The 14,544-nt window shown below is 48.4% G+C and overlaps 1 protein-coding gene across 1 annotated transcript in view; it reads right to left on the minus strand.

The window, feature by feature from the left end:
* The window catches only part of LOC144143319 (luciferin 4-monooxygenase-like), a 29,486-nt gene extending 15,523 nt beyond the window's left edge, over positions 1–13,963 (minus strand). The window contains exons 1-2 of the mRNA XM_077675088.1: positions 13,219–13,963; positions 220–492 (exon numbers count right to left, since the gene is read on the minus strand). Of these exons, the coding sequence (XP_077531214.1) occupies positions 220–492; positions 13,219–13,308 (363 nt within the window). The 5' untranslated portion in view covers positions 13,309–13,963. The remainder of the gene's footprint in view (positions 1–219; positions 493–13,218) is intronic.
* Positions 13,964–14,544: the final 581 nt, after the last annotated feature.

Below are 14,544 nucleotides of genomic sequence, written 5' to 3' on the forward strand. Positions count from 1 at the left end.
GAGTGACTCAGAGTACAGCCTTCCTGCGTGCGACCGCAGCCACAGGGAGTAGGGGGTACCCTCTGACAGATATACCAGATGAAGCTGCCTCCTCCACTCCTCTCAAGGGCTTCGCGCAAGATGGCCGTGCTCAGGGGACAGAGGGATTTTCTGGATGATTAACCTTGGGAGACTGACGCATGAGAAAGTGACGACCCAGTGCTTGTGAACTAGACTAACCTTGATTCTCACAAGTGGCGACGGGAACCCCACCCTCCGGTAGTCCGTCTCTCCCGGTGCTGGCACACAAAATGCGGTCAGGGCCTCGACGGATCCCGTGAAGTTCTTCAAATCGGTCAGCTGAAACTGCTGCAGGAGCCGGTCGCCCAGGGCCTCGTGAATGCCTCCGCCGGTGCACAGGATCTTGCGCACAGTGCGGAGCGGACGCTGCCAGGCATCGATGCCTCGCGACATGTCAGATAACACTGTTGGAAACCCACATATCACGTCCACCTGCACGGTGCATAAGGACGGTGTAAGCATAAAAGGACGAGTAAGGGTAGGAATATTGCTTATCAACTAAAAAATAAGTAAGGTGAAAAACCAATGAGCAGCCTTAACTTGAAGCTGTTTTCTTGATACTTGGTAAAGCCGAACGAACACCGCAAACATATTTTCCTTATATAAAGTATTTCTACTAGGGGTGTGCGAATATTGAAATTTTCGAATACGAATCGAATACGAATAAGGCAGAAAAGTGTCTTCGAATATCGAATCGAATATCGAATATTGTGTAGCTTTAAAAAAGACACAAAACAAGAGGTTACGATAGTTTTTATTACACCTTTACAAGAACTCTTTCAAGCTGCACTCAACAGGTTGTATTGCAGTCTTCACAGATTTTCAAGCTGCACTCAACAGGTTGTGGTACACTCTTCACAGATTATCATGCAGAAAAATTAACTGTTCCACGTGCTCAGAAAGAAGGCGCTCCCTATGTGGTGTGACAACATTTCCACCAGTGGAAAAGGCTCTTTCACTGGGAACTGAGGTGGCAGGGATGGCCAAGTACTTCTGGGCGAGTGTGCTCATGTACGGATTCTTCAAGTGGCCTATGGACCGCCACCATTCACAAGGATCATTTCCCCTATCCAAAAGAGGTTGTTCCGCATATTCCATTATTTCTCTCTCAGGGGCGGACTCCGTCTGTGTCTTCTCCTTGTTCATTACAAGGTGGTCAACGACATTCTCGGTTTTCGTTTGCTTCGCTCGTAGCGTCGGAATCGTACGAAAAGAGAACGTCGCACAATTAATTATAAAAACAAGTTGGCGACCATCTTGTCGATGTCGATGGCGATGCTATCACGCTATGTTCTGAGGGTCTGCTCGCAGCGATTTTTCTCTATATTTAAAAGTATTCCAGGTAACAGTCAAGATAAGTTTATTATATTAGGTATCTTTACAGAACGCGAAATTTCGGTATATCGCTGTACAAGAGTCGCAGAAATAAACACTGCTGCAAAACAGTAAAAACTGTTGAGCGCGAGTCTGTCGCGGAGCAGACGGCGCAGCCAGGCGCAGCTGCGCTGGCAGCGCGGCAACAGCGGCAGCACGATGGGGCTGTGCTTCTTACTTTGGCGGGCAGTAAGACAGGATACAGGCTTCGCGGAGCCTGTCACATCAGCGCATGGCAGCCGTGCGTCTTGCAGATAACCGAGCCAGCCACGGAAAAGATATTCCCTCACGGTCGCATCATTTTTTTTTGTTTCTGTCCTAGTGCGTACATGCGCCTCGGCATTGCTGTAATGTGTAATGTCTTGCCTTCAGTGTGGGTATTCGTCTGGGGTGAAAAAATACACATCGGTGTTTCATCCTTTTTCCTTGATAATTAACGCAAATATTCCGTGTCTTGTTCGAATATTCGACAATCTTACCAAATATTCGGCCTGGTCCGAATATTCGAGAAATTTCGAATGTAGATTTTTCGAATCGAATAACTTTCGAATAAGAAAAATATTCGATTCGTATTCGAAATTTCGAATACAGTCGAACACGGATATATCGAACTCCAAGGGGATCGCGAAATAGTTCGATATATAAAAAATTCGATATAAAACATATGGGCTCTGAGACCTCACCTATGGTGGACGAGCACTTACCGATCGTCGCATTCAAGAATGACAACTAATTCCGCACTCACGACGCGACAGGACGCTTTATTTCCGTGAAAAAAAAAAATCGCTGTCCTTGGCCTGCTTCTTCGTCCTGGAAATTAAATTAAAGAAGCTGGTCTCGATCTTCTCGAGGCTGCACAACTAGAAAATTCCAGCAGTATGCTGCGCCTTCGCACACCATGCACAACACGCACGCAAAAGAACAGCGCGCGCACCACAAGAACTTTGAAGATAACAATTCCAAGGCTCTCTGAACGGACTCCAACAAAGCGCTAACGATGGTCATCTTCAAGAGAAACAGTGATCTCCGAAAGGTGCGGGATACTCGCCAAACAGCAGCAACATCAGCAAAATGCAAAAGAAGGAGGCCGCCAGCGACTTCGTTCCCTCTTCCCTTTCCCGAGACGACATCGGGGGAAGACAGACCCTGAGAGAGAGAAAAAAAAAACCTTTTTCGGCAAGCCGGGGAACGTACGCCGCCGCAAAACAAAAAAAAAAAAAAAAAAAGAAGGACTTGCGCAGTCGGGGCATCCCTACCTCGCATTGTCACATTTTCTGAGCGTTCGGGCTTGTGTGCCTAGAGAGATTCAGCATACCGAGCTCCGTCCGCTAGCGCTACGCCGGCCGGTAGCGGGGCACGACTGGGCAAGTGCAAATTCGTTCCGGTAGGGGGGATTAGTTCCGCGAGCCAGTCTTCGCCATGCCCGCGCATTCCTCCACATTCTCCTCAACCTCAATCGGGGGTGCAGCGACCGCCGCAGAATACCTTCCAGCTCGCGCGGCGTTCGATATACGCAATGTCGGGAAAAATACGGTTCGATATAAACGTACGAATTCCTATACTTTTACACAGAATTTTCAAGGGGATAATTTATGAGTTCGATATAGACAATAATTCGATATAGCCGTGTTCGATATATCCGTGTTCGACTGTGTTCGCACACCCCTAATTTCTACTGCTCAGACTGAAAGAGTAATCACGAAGAGGTCTAACAGAATATTTAAACATGCGAACGGTCATTCATTCACATTTTACATACGCATTAAGCTTTCATACACCCTTTTAGACCGGCAACTGTGCAGTATAGGTGTAAAAAGTGTAATTGGAGGTCTTTTCCACTCTTTTTCTTATGCTGTAACTAATTCTTAGCTTTACACCCTTTCTGTGTGGCAAAAAGGGTGTTGACCGACTGCAACATCCTCGGTTTTCTGTAGTGTGTTGAAAGGGTGGGGAATGGGTTTTGTTGCTTGGTTTCGGCGATGATTATTAATTCCCTATAACTAGTTTAAAACACTTCCACCTAACCAGTTGTCGAACAGGTTGACGTCTACCGCAGTATATCCTTTTTAAGTAGTAAGGCCCCCTCCGTATTTGGATAAAGTTATTGTATGATGTTAACAGTTGTTACGCAATTATCATACAGCCCAACAATCAATGGTAGTCCCTAAAATTTATATTCTTGTTAGTGCGGATGCAACTTAAAAATTGTGTTGTGACTCAGGCAGAATAATAACACGTTTTTTGCACATTGTGTATATGGTTTGCTCATATCAATACAAATGTATTGCGTTTGAAAGGTAAAACAAAATGTCCTGAATGCATACTCTAATAAACCGTTAGCATCCTCTAATACTCTCCAAAAGACGGGTAAAGTGTTTTAAGGGGCTTACACCTTTTTTAATGGCTCAACCTGCTTTGGACTAAACCATAACCAATAATGGACTAAAAACTGTAGCATAGGTGGGATTGGCGTGTTTGGTGATGGTATCACACCTCTCATTCGTGCCCAAACACCGTTATTCTAGTAATGGGTGTGATGACAACCATTACATAAGAAATTAAGAAATCGTGCCGTTCCTTGAGATATCCCGGAGAGCTCCCTCGGACTGTCTGCCGCGCAGGGCGCGTGTTGCGAGAAAGTGCCCGACCGGGATGGGCCGATGAGGTTCTGTTAACCACCTAATGGGGCGGAGCTGCCGCTGCGCCACTGCTTTATTCCGGCAACGGTCGCTGGCGCCTTTAACTCGGGCAGGAATTCGAAGGTTTGTCGGCTCTACGCGGAGGCGTCGCGGCGAACTGGCCCTTAGGGGGGAGAGGGGAAAATCGCGTCGCGGAGGTACGAACCGAGCGGTTCCGAAATGGCAGCGGACGCTGGGATGCCCGCATTTTTAAAGCGAAGCTAGCCGAGTTTTGCCGTTGCCAGCAGTTTGACCTTCATTTGACCACAGCTGCGCCATAGCCTCGGCGACGCATCACGTGACCTGCCCCGCCGAGCTCCGCTTGACGCATGCGCTCTCCCCAGCTGGGTCGCCGCCTGACCTGGCCGCCTGACCTCGCGGCGCTCGTGGCTAAGAGGAGCGCCGCGTTCACCTAGTCACTGCGAGCTTGGCCATCGATGAGAGCGAGGCCTGGCCGTCTTCTCATGCGTTTGGCGGAAGAGGGCGGCTTTGAGCCATCCTCGGTGAGCGGCTTTTGACCACCCCTTGGATATCGCCCGGCGAGCCGCTTCACTGGAGAGGGTCCGGAATGCCAAGCGCGGATCTAGCTTCCGAGACTGCGGAACAGCGAACCGTTCGGCCGTGAAAATGGCGGAAGCGGGCTTGACCAGGCTAAGCCGAACTTCTTGCTATATCCAGGGCTAGCCGAGCTAAGCCGCAGGCACTTTTTCGGTTTTTTCATGTTTCGTCCAAATATCTTGTGTAGTGGAGCACTTGTTGCCCTTAACTTGTACATTTAGAGATTGTTTGCAATTAACTTGGAACCAAAATATAGTCGCGTTGATTTTCCTTTACTATACTAAAGTACACAACCAACATGCGGTCCAAAAATGAGGTGTAAGGAAATTTGCGGATGTTTCTTGCCCTATTTTGGGAGGGCAGTCAACGTCAACGCCATAACCCAACGCCATTTTGGCTTTGGTGCATTCACAATTCATGAACAGTTTCACCCTACAAATTATCAACCAAATATTTGCGCGACTTACTTCCAACGTCATTTCAAATACATCTGGTTTTGGTTTTCTTGCTGTGGGTAGATAAGTGGCTACTTGCGGCTGAAAGACTAGCAAGGACAGTGCAACACGGGGGACCTAAGTACGCTGTTGTTTTATAACCTGTTTCCGACCAGTTCTGAATTTCTTAAATCGTTGCGGTTGGCTGAAATAATTTATTGTGCCCACAAAACGCGACAAAAATGCGCGGATGAATATATTGTCGTGTGCTTCGATATGACCGCTAGTGCGATTATTTTTAAATGTTTCCGTGATAGATACAGGCTTCCTACCAGCATTCGCGGAAAAAGTAGCCACAATAACTACGTCGTGTTCGTTGAATGACTTCAAGATGACCGGTTCTGTGGACCAATCGCAGCCTCGATAGTGACCAAGAGGTGACATCATACAATAAGTATGGACGCCTTCATTTAGCATGCTTCAATAGCAAAAGCCTAGATATCTCGGTGGATTCAAAGTTGTACCCTGGGCAAGCATTTGAAGTTGAAAAATTACTTGCTTCTTTCTAGAGCCGAAACAATTAAATCCCTTCCGCTCATTTGTGAAAGCTTCCGGAAGTGCAGAGCAGTGATTCGCCATAATGGGCTGTAGCGCAGTTATCCGCCCACTGCTTCCAACCAATGCAATTCAAATTTCCCGCCTTCGCAGTGCTCGCAATTCCTCTGCTTGAAACTGCGACAGCGGGAGTGGCCTTCTTTTTGTGCTTGCTTTTCCTCCCGCACATGCCAGCATTACACTGGCACTTTTTTCGCCTACTATCGTAAAAACCAACCCAACGAGCGTTCCTAACTAAAGGAATGCGGGCGCTGGCGGTTAAGTACGTATATTTTGCCTCACATGTACCTGCAGTTTTTTTTTTTTGCGCTAAACAACGGGGAGATGTATGACAAGCGCCATCGGTTCACGAGTTTTGAACGCTTTTGACTATTAAACCGCTTGGCATTCGAAGCTTCTGGGTACGCCGCGACGACAGCCGCTACGACGTAACGCCGAGGTGCTGTACTCGGATCTAGCGAGCGAGCTACGACGACAAGGCGAGCCGAGCCCTAAAGTGTTGTGCACTTAAAAGGAAGACAAGCTACAAAACCAGACTCGTCGATTAACACCTGTCAATTTCTTCGAGTTGTTGATCAATTCGCTTTCCCGCTACCGACGGCTAGCCTCCTGGTTGGATCATTTAGTGCAGCGACTTCCCTCGATAGGCGGTTGTCCCGGGTTCGAAACCTGGTCCACGACGAATTGTGCTACAACAGCGAAGTTTTCGAGCGGCCGTATGGCGATCCTGTGTAGCTGTACGGCTGCGTTTCAGGTGGCCGTGAGATTTTCCTTCGCAAGTCAGCATTTAGCGCAAGTCATTAAGTGGTCTTGAGTGGTCAAATGGGGTTTAACTTTTGGGAAAGTGCACGTACGACGGTGTGCGTCGGAGCCCTGCTCCACCGCCGTAGTGTTCCTATACTAGCCGAAGTAATTTGAAATGTGCAGCCAAAGGAATTTCAACGTTTCGAAAAGCGGGGTAGAAGCAGGCGGCTCTTCTTCATACGTTATACAGGGACGCGGGATTCCGTCCCGGCGGCGGTGGCTGCTTTACTGACGGAGGAGAAAGCCGATAACGCGCGTGTGTCGATCTTTCTGCATTCGTCGAGGATTTTCCGGGGTTCAAAATTATTCCGGAGACCACCACTACGGCACATCTTATAGCGCAGATGCAGCTTTGGCACGTTAAATCTCCCAAAATTACAAAAAAAAAAGAAACGTAAAAAGGAAAAAAAAGCAGACGTCACAGACGCTTCCTTGCAAACATGTTTGGTTAAATGTTTGTGAACGTAAGACTAGTAAAACCGCAAGCCCTCTACCATAAGCCTTGTCCTCGCTACAAACGCCCATGCTACTGCATCGTTAAAGGAGCCATGAAGAGAAAACACAAGTTTGGTTCATTCAAAGGATTGTCTCGTTAGAATCATACTGACACCACTTTTAACGTAAACTTCGCTCAAATAAGCTACATAATTAGGAAAAAAATTCCCCGCATTTCCCCGAGGGGAAGAATGTGAAAGTGCGAATGCACGAGTTGAATTTGCGCGGTTCGGTAATGTTCGCGAAAGAGAGATCACACACACACACACAACTATAAAGAAAGAAAGATGCATTTATTCACAGACACCTATTTGTGTTGTCGTTGTACTTGATTGCTAGAGCGGATCTCAGCTTTGAAATTTCGTGTCAGTACTACTTTAAGCAGGTGCATTAGCCCTTCTCACGCCCGATTCTTGGCCAATCCCCCAAGTGGGTATGTGCCATGTCAGCGGCCAGGCAGCGCGCGCCCATCTCCTCCCGTTGCCAAGGAAGACGAGGAGATTCCTAGCCAATCCCCCACGTGGGTATGTGCCATGTCAGCGGCCAGGCTGCGCGCGCCCATCTCAACGTGCGCGGACATCGCCGGTGGACGCAGGTTCAGGGTCGCTTAAGAAGTGCATTGCACTTAAAACGGGAATGGTCATGCGACCCACAAGCTCATTTCCCGCAACAGAACCTATGATGTCACATGAGCTAAGCTCTGCGATTGGCGGAGGCTGGCAGAAGCAGACGCAAATTAGGTTACGAGTGAAAAAACAGCGCTAAAAGGACAGGACAAGAAAGGACACAGGACCACGGCGCTGACTAACAACCAAATGTGTTTTATTTCTTCAGTCAGCATATATACTTCACCATTATCACAAAGCAATGACAAACAAATTGATTGGAATACTCAGCCTGCGCAGAGGCTAAGAGGCGATCAATCAGACATGAATTTTATCTCTTTTGGAAGGAGGGAAATCGAGGGGAGGCTAACACATGCCTCGCCACTGTTGTGGATGTGATAGGCTTTTGAAATGAGACGCGCGCATTCATCACGGTATTTTGACAAGAAAGTGGTATCTTCAAAAATTGGGTGGCACTTGCATTTCTTACAGTTCTTACAATGAATGGCTAACTGACTATCAGCAGCTTGTTTTTTAACCTTATTCGAATGTTCCCGCAAGCGGTCATTCGCGCACCGCCCCGTTTGGCCGATATAATATTTCCCGCAAGAAAGAGGAATTTTGTACACTACACCTTGGCGACATTCAACATACTTCTGCTTATGTTTCTTAGTACATCCTCTTGTTTTCCTCCTCCCCTCTCGATTCACTTTCTGGCACAGACTACCGAGCTTATTTTGGGCAGAAAACAATAGCTTAACGCCTGCCCTGCCGACAACCTTCTTGAGATTGTGCGCCACCTTGTGCACATATGGGATGACGGCTATTTTTTGCTGCGAGTTTGTCTCCGATTGTATGGCAACTGAGCGTTTTTTCTTAAGGCCTGCCTCCCTCCTTCCAAAAGAGATAAAATTCATGTCTGATTGATCGCCTCTTAGCCTCTGCGCAGGCTGAGTATTCCAATCAATTTGTTTGTCATTGCTTTGTGATAATGGTGAAGTATATATGCTGACTGAAGAAATAAAACACATTTGGTTGTTAGTCAGCGCCGTGGTCCTGTGTCCTTTCTTGTCCTGTCCTTTTAGCGCTGTTTTTTCACTCGTAATCATGAACCAACCAGCCCAAATGCGTACCTTATTGCAAATTAGGTAGAGCTTACAAACTAGACAAACGAGCGATTTGCGCTTAAATTTAGGGCACATTCTTTACAAAGCAATAAGAATGATGGGACAAACAGTGGAAGTTACGAAAGCACATGTAAACATAGAAGTACTGATGCGTTCTGCTGTTCGTACTGCGCACAGCATGCTTGGTTTAGCTGCACAGCACTACGGGGCTTGGGGTTTTCTCAGACGACACTGGCCGATTGACGCAAGCAACGGTGTCTTACGTGACCCCATTTGTCGAGCGAGCACTGTTTCAGGGAACGAATATTTTCTCCCAGAACAAAAACAAGCCAGGTTTAAATGCGGGCAAAAACAAACCAAACGCTTGCCACGGTATGGTGGCGCCATCTAGGTTACGGAACGTAAAGAAACGCGGGAACAAACCAACACCGCTGTACAGGGTGGAGACAACCTTTGAACGGTCCCGTGCCGCCGCAATTGGGCCAACGGGCTCAACGCGTTATTCCTTTCGTTTCCCACGAGACCTAGCAACGCGAAACAGACAATATGATTCCAACTTCTTCAGTAAACCGCGTTGCGGCGATAATTTTAGCGCGGTTTTGACACATGACTTGCTTCGGCGGCGAGCGAGCAACCGAAAATGGCGGCGCCAGCATATACGTGTCTCTACCCTGTACGGCGGATGCGTGAATGAAGGTATCCTAGGCTGCAGAGCGGTCGGTTCCTGTGATGTCACTTGGGACCACGAAAACGCACGATTGAGCGGGAAAATCAAAATTTTAACCTAAATTGTTTAATTTCTCAGTGAATAAAGCACCGTTTGTATCCGCACAAGCGCTGGGGGCACTATAAAACACGAAGTCTTTCGAATAAAACCAACTTGCATTTTCTCTTCATGGCTCCTTTAAGTTGTGTATTGTATTCTTAAGGGCTAACATGCAACATTTGCCTATTCTCTGTTAAGGGGTTTCTATAACTCTCTTGCTGTAGAACGTGTTTTGTCACCAAATTTGAAAAAGGCGAAGTTCTTGCCGAAATAAAGATATAACTGAGATTTCCCGAACCTGTAGCAGTTTTGGCAGCAGCTTGCGCGCGCAGAAATTTTGGACTATGCTTCTAAAGATTTGAGAGGAATTTGCCAGTATTTATGAAGCGAAGCTTTGCAGATAGGGAGAATTAAAAACCAGCGGTCCTGTATACGCAGAACATTCTGCTGGCGAAACCCATGCGGAGGCGAAAAAAACAAAACAAAAAACAAAAACGCCGCGTATCTGCTCCTTTCCTTGCAAATGGTGGCGAAAGACGATAGCCGACTGGCGCCCCTGGGAAGTAAATGCATCCCTTCTCTTTCCCGCTCACCTCTCATGCTGTTCCTCTCCCACCTCGTTCCTCCCAAGATAACACGCTAGAGGTTTGCGCAGGTGGATTTAAATCTGCAGCGTTCTACTGCTCCAAGGCGGGTGCCTCGATTCCAGCGCTGCCGTACGGCGGAGAGGGGCGTTAATTGAGGCACCATACTACAACATTTGTTGAACCACGATGCCGTACTGCGCGAGCGTTCCAAGCGGAACGTGTATCCCACCTAGTGGAACCTTTCGTTGCTATTGTCGTTTGACTTCTTAAATGACACCAGGAGGTAGCTCTGGCAACAGCCGGCGACGGTTATCTGCCGTTGATGTTTTATTTCATTTGCTATCACAAAAACCAAGCATTAATTAATTTTTTAATAAATGAACACTGTAAATACCTCTTGTGTATTCATTTTCTGCCTTATATTTGCGTAATATCATGAACTTGTTCAACAATGTTGGCAAGTAGGAACACTGACACCCAACTTAGACGTCTAGATTCGGCTGTGAGTATATAGGACTATTGCGCAAATATGATATCACTTTGGCCGTGTGGCTGAATCGAATCACAGACATACAGACAGACAGACAGACAGACAGACAGAAAGACGAAATTTTCTCCGTTGAAGTGCCAAAGAAAGACTATCGTCTTTAAAAGAAACAGGCTGACGAGCCCTTACAAGTAAGGGAAGGTATATTGGCGGGTAACGTCTACTACACTCTCGCATTTACTGACACGGCCCTCCCTCAAAGAGTCCCTCTTGCGGCAGAACGCGCACCAGCGAGCATCTGCGTGAAGCACAGCTAAAGCACGATGTGCCGGCAGAGGCGGTCGCGCTGCAGGCGGAGCCGTGGAAACGTGTCAATGGCAAACACCGGTCGCACGTTAAAGCTTCGCTGGTGAACCATCTGTACCGAATGTGCGGGCGCATTTCTTTTTCACAGCGAAGACGTTAGCGTCTGGTTGGTGGGAAAATTTCGTTTCGTAAACACAACACCCAGCAGTTCTCGCCTAAGTCTCCGAGCGCATGCGTCAGGCTATTCAGGCATACAGCAGATACACAGCCCAGTATTCGTTTGAAGGGGCAGAAACTTGGAGGCTCACTAAGAGGGTTTAGCTTAAATTGAGAACGACTCAGCGGGCAGTGGAACAGAAGGTGATAGGTGTAACATTAAGGGACAAGAAGAGACCGGAGTGGGTCAGGGAATAAACGCTTGTTAAGGACATATGGGGAGAAATTAAGAAGAAGAAATGGACGTGGGCAGGCCATGTAATGCGAAGACAAGAGAACCGTCGGTCATTAAGGGTAACAGAGTGGATTCCTAGAGAAGGCAAGCGTGGCAGGGGGCGGCAACAAAGTTAGATGGGCAGATGAGATCAAGAAGTTTGCGGGCATAAATTGGTCTCAGTTAGCGCAGGACCAGGATAATTGGAGATGAATGGGAGAGGCCTTCGCCCTGCAGTGGGGCGTGATAGGCCGGTGATGATGATGATTCGTTTAAAAACACAATGCAATAATCGAAACCACATTATGGGTGATAAGGCGCCTGCAAACAATGGGGCCCCACCCCAACTACGTGTTCTTAGTAGAGATCATGTTTGCAGATTTTGTTTCAAGGCTAGGCAGGACTAGTGTCTCTGAGACGGCCAGCGCATGCCAGGTCAGGCTAGGCAGGACCGAGTATTTGCCGCCAGAGAAGGCGAGCGCTAGCGAAATTTAGCCCACCGAGACGACGAGAAACATGTCATACCGTCCTCCATCAGCATCGCTCGGCGTCTTGGGCAAGAAGTTACCCTGTTTGTAAGTCGGCGTCTTGCTCAAGAAATTGGCCAAGAACATACCCTCCCCAACCAGCATCGTGGATGGGGGAGGGTAGGAACTGTTTATCACAGCTTCGCTGGACGTCCACTTTCGCAGGACGGGATGGCGACCATTTTTTAGCTTACTGTCGTTTTATGAAGCCGAGACAGTGACGGAATCCCGTCTGGCCGGGAGAACGGAACGTCAGCTGTCACGTTGGGGACAACCGGACGCCCTTTCTCCCCTCAAGAAACGGGCTTCTGTGCCGTATATTCCTGGAACAAGCGAATGTCTCGCACGTGTCTTACGGGAGTATGACGTACAGGTGGCACACGTTCCGCCAAGAAAGATGCGTCACCAGCTGGTGAAAGTGAAGGACAGCTTGCCCAAAGAACGCTTCCCCGGAGTTGTGTATGAAATTTCGTGCGCAGACTGCGATGTTGTTTAAATCGGGGAATCAGGAAACTACAAGAAACGATTACAGCAACACGCCCGTGACGTAAAGAATAAGAGTGTTCCCAACAACGCTTTAGCAGAGGACGCCGTCACGAATGACCACAAGATTGACTGGGACGGTGCAAGAATCGTTGCAACAGAAAAATCGGCAACTTCACGCCTACATCTGGAATCACTAATCATTCAGACCACATCTAACACGGTTAATCGTAACGACGGAAATCTACGCGCGCTCCTTACAGCGATTACTCAACTCCATTAAAACGATCCATTTCTGGTGATGTATTCATTGTGAACAAAGCTTCCGTGCTGGATGCCGAAACGTCAAGAACGATTTTTAAGTGCGAATGCACTTCTTAAGCGAGCCTGAATCGTCCGCCGCCGTTGTCCGCATAGCAACAGCTGCGGGTGCGCGCGCTCCTTGTCTTCCTCCTCGTCTTCCCTAGCAACGGGGGGAGATGGGCGCGCGCTACTCTCCTCCTCCTCTCTCCGCTCAGTGACTGCGGGTGTTGGGCGCCTCCTCTCCACTTCGGGCGGGAGAGCTCTCGCTCGCGTAGCGGGCGCTCCGCATTCCGACGCGTGAGGGCGCTCGTGTAGCCCTCGCCGTAACGGCGGGCGCTACTCTCCTCCTCCTCTCTCCGCTCAGTGACTGCGGGTGTTGGGCGCCTCCTCTCCACTCCAAGATCACGATATCCACCGTAATCGCGCAATCAACAACCGTGCATTCGCACTTACACACTCTCCCCCTCGGGGAAGTGCGAGGAAATTTTTTTGACTGGTCGGCGTCTCGTGTGTTTGAAATGTCGTTTTATCTTTATATCTAAATAACGGGTAGCAGTTCAGAATAATGACAATTTCCACCTTGTGCTTTTCCACAGCTTCAGCCAGCTCCGAGAAGTCCGGTGTAGTCGAAGTGACCACCACTGTCGCGCCCAAGCAAACAGCGTGCATTGTGAAAGACAGGCCGAAGGTGTGGACCAGGGACTCCAGGATGGCGCACCTGTCTTTTGGTTCCAAGAGACAGCTAGACCTGCGAAGAAACGCTTCCTTCAGCTGGGATCTTCATCTACTTTGTGCTCGAATCGCCTTGACAGGTGCAACTTTCCCATACCGCGGTACGTGCTAGGCAGGATTGCTTTAAAGAGAGAGAGGGAAATATGGTGCCTACTTCAACGCTAAATTAAAGCAGTGTTGCTGTTCGCATCAGCGCTGATCTGTAATGTAGGTGTAATGCTCTGGAAGGGCGTGTAGAATGGCGGAAGCGTTTCCTAATATTGCGCGCTGCTCCCCTCGTAGCGTCTTTATCGTATGCAAACTCCGAAAGAGGGGTCCGCAGAAAAGAGAGCATGCATGCTATGTCCCAGCCAGCCGGAGTACGTCGTCGGGCAGCGGTGCACGGCTGGCTTGTGAAAGGTGGGGTCGCTGGAGTTGGCATCAGAGTGGTTGTGGACAATCGGGGCCAGTCTCAGTCGTCTGTCCTTCAGCTAACACATTCGTCTTCCTAAGACGAGACCATGTGTTCGGACTGCTGCGTACCCCCTACCGAAAAACAAACTGTTGGCTTACTTCGATTCCAACGCCGATACCGGCCTTACTGACGCCGACTCGCGATGTTCAGCATTCCAATAAGTAATAATAAAGATTACAGAAGGAAGTAAGAGAAAGAATAATATTTGAAAAAAAAGCATCACTTCTATAAAAAGTGTAAAAAGCTTAAAATAAAATTAAACGAATAAGAAATAAAAGCCTTTTGAACTCCTTGCAGGTTTATTCCAGGTGTGCCATGCTTGCTTCTATCTTTATCTTCTTGCATTCCAGAAAATGACCCCTCCAGGGCATTTCCCTCTTTCTCATATGCGCCAGTGCTGCTGTCTGATGCATCTTCCTTTTCTTTTCCTTGTAGTTTGCAGCCATCTTTTCCTTTCCGCACCCCCTCCTGCCACCCCCCTCCCCTCTTTAGGCGTGCCCCAAAGCCTCGCTTACGCGGCTTCATTGCCAAGCACCTGCTACCCCTTCTCCGTCTTCCTGGGGCGGTATTCTCGAGTTTTGTCCCTTTTGCGTCCCTTTCAGAAGTGTCCCTTTCGGCGAGCCCTGATTGGCTAAAAGCAAACAACCGGAAGTGACGTCACGCAAGCGCGGCAAACCTACTGCCAACGCATATGGCTTAACCGGAAGTACGTCACGATG

This window comes from Haemaphysalis longicornis, unplaced genomic scaffold (genome assembly GCF_048455015.1).
Source record: "Haemaphysalis longicornis isolate Haplotype H1 unplaced genomic scaffold, Haemaphysalis longicornis Haplotype H1 scaffold_6, whole genome shotgun sequence".
Lineage (NCBI taxonomy): Eukaryota > Metazoa > Arthropoda > Arachnida > Ixodida > Ixodidae > Haemaphysalis > Haemaphysalis longicornis.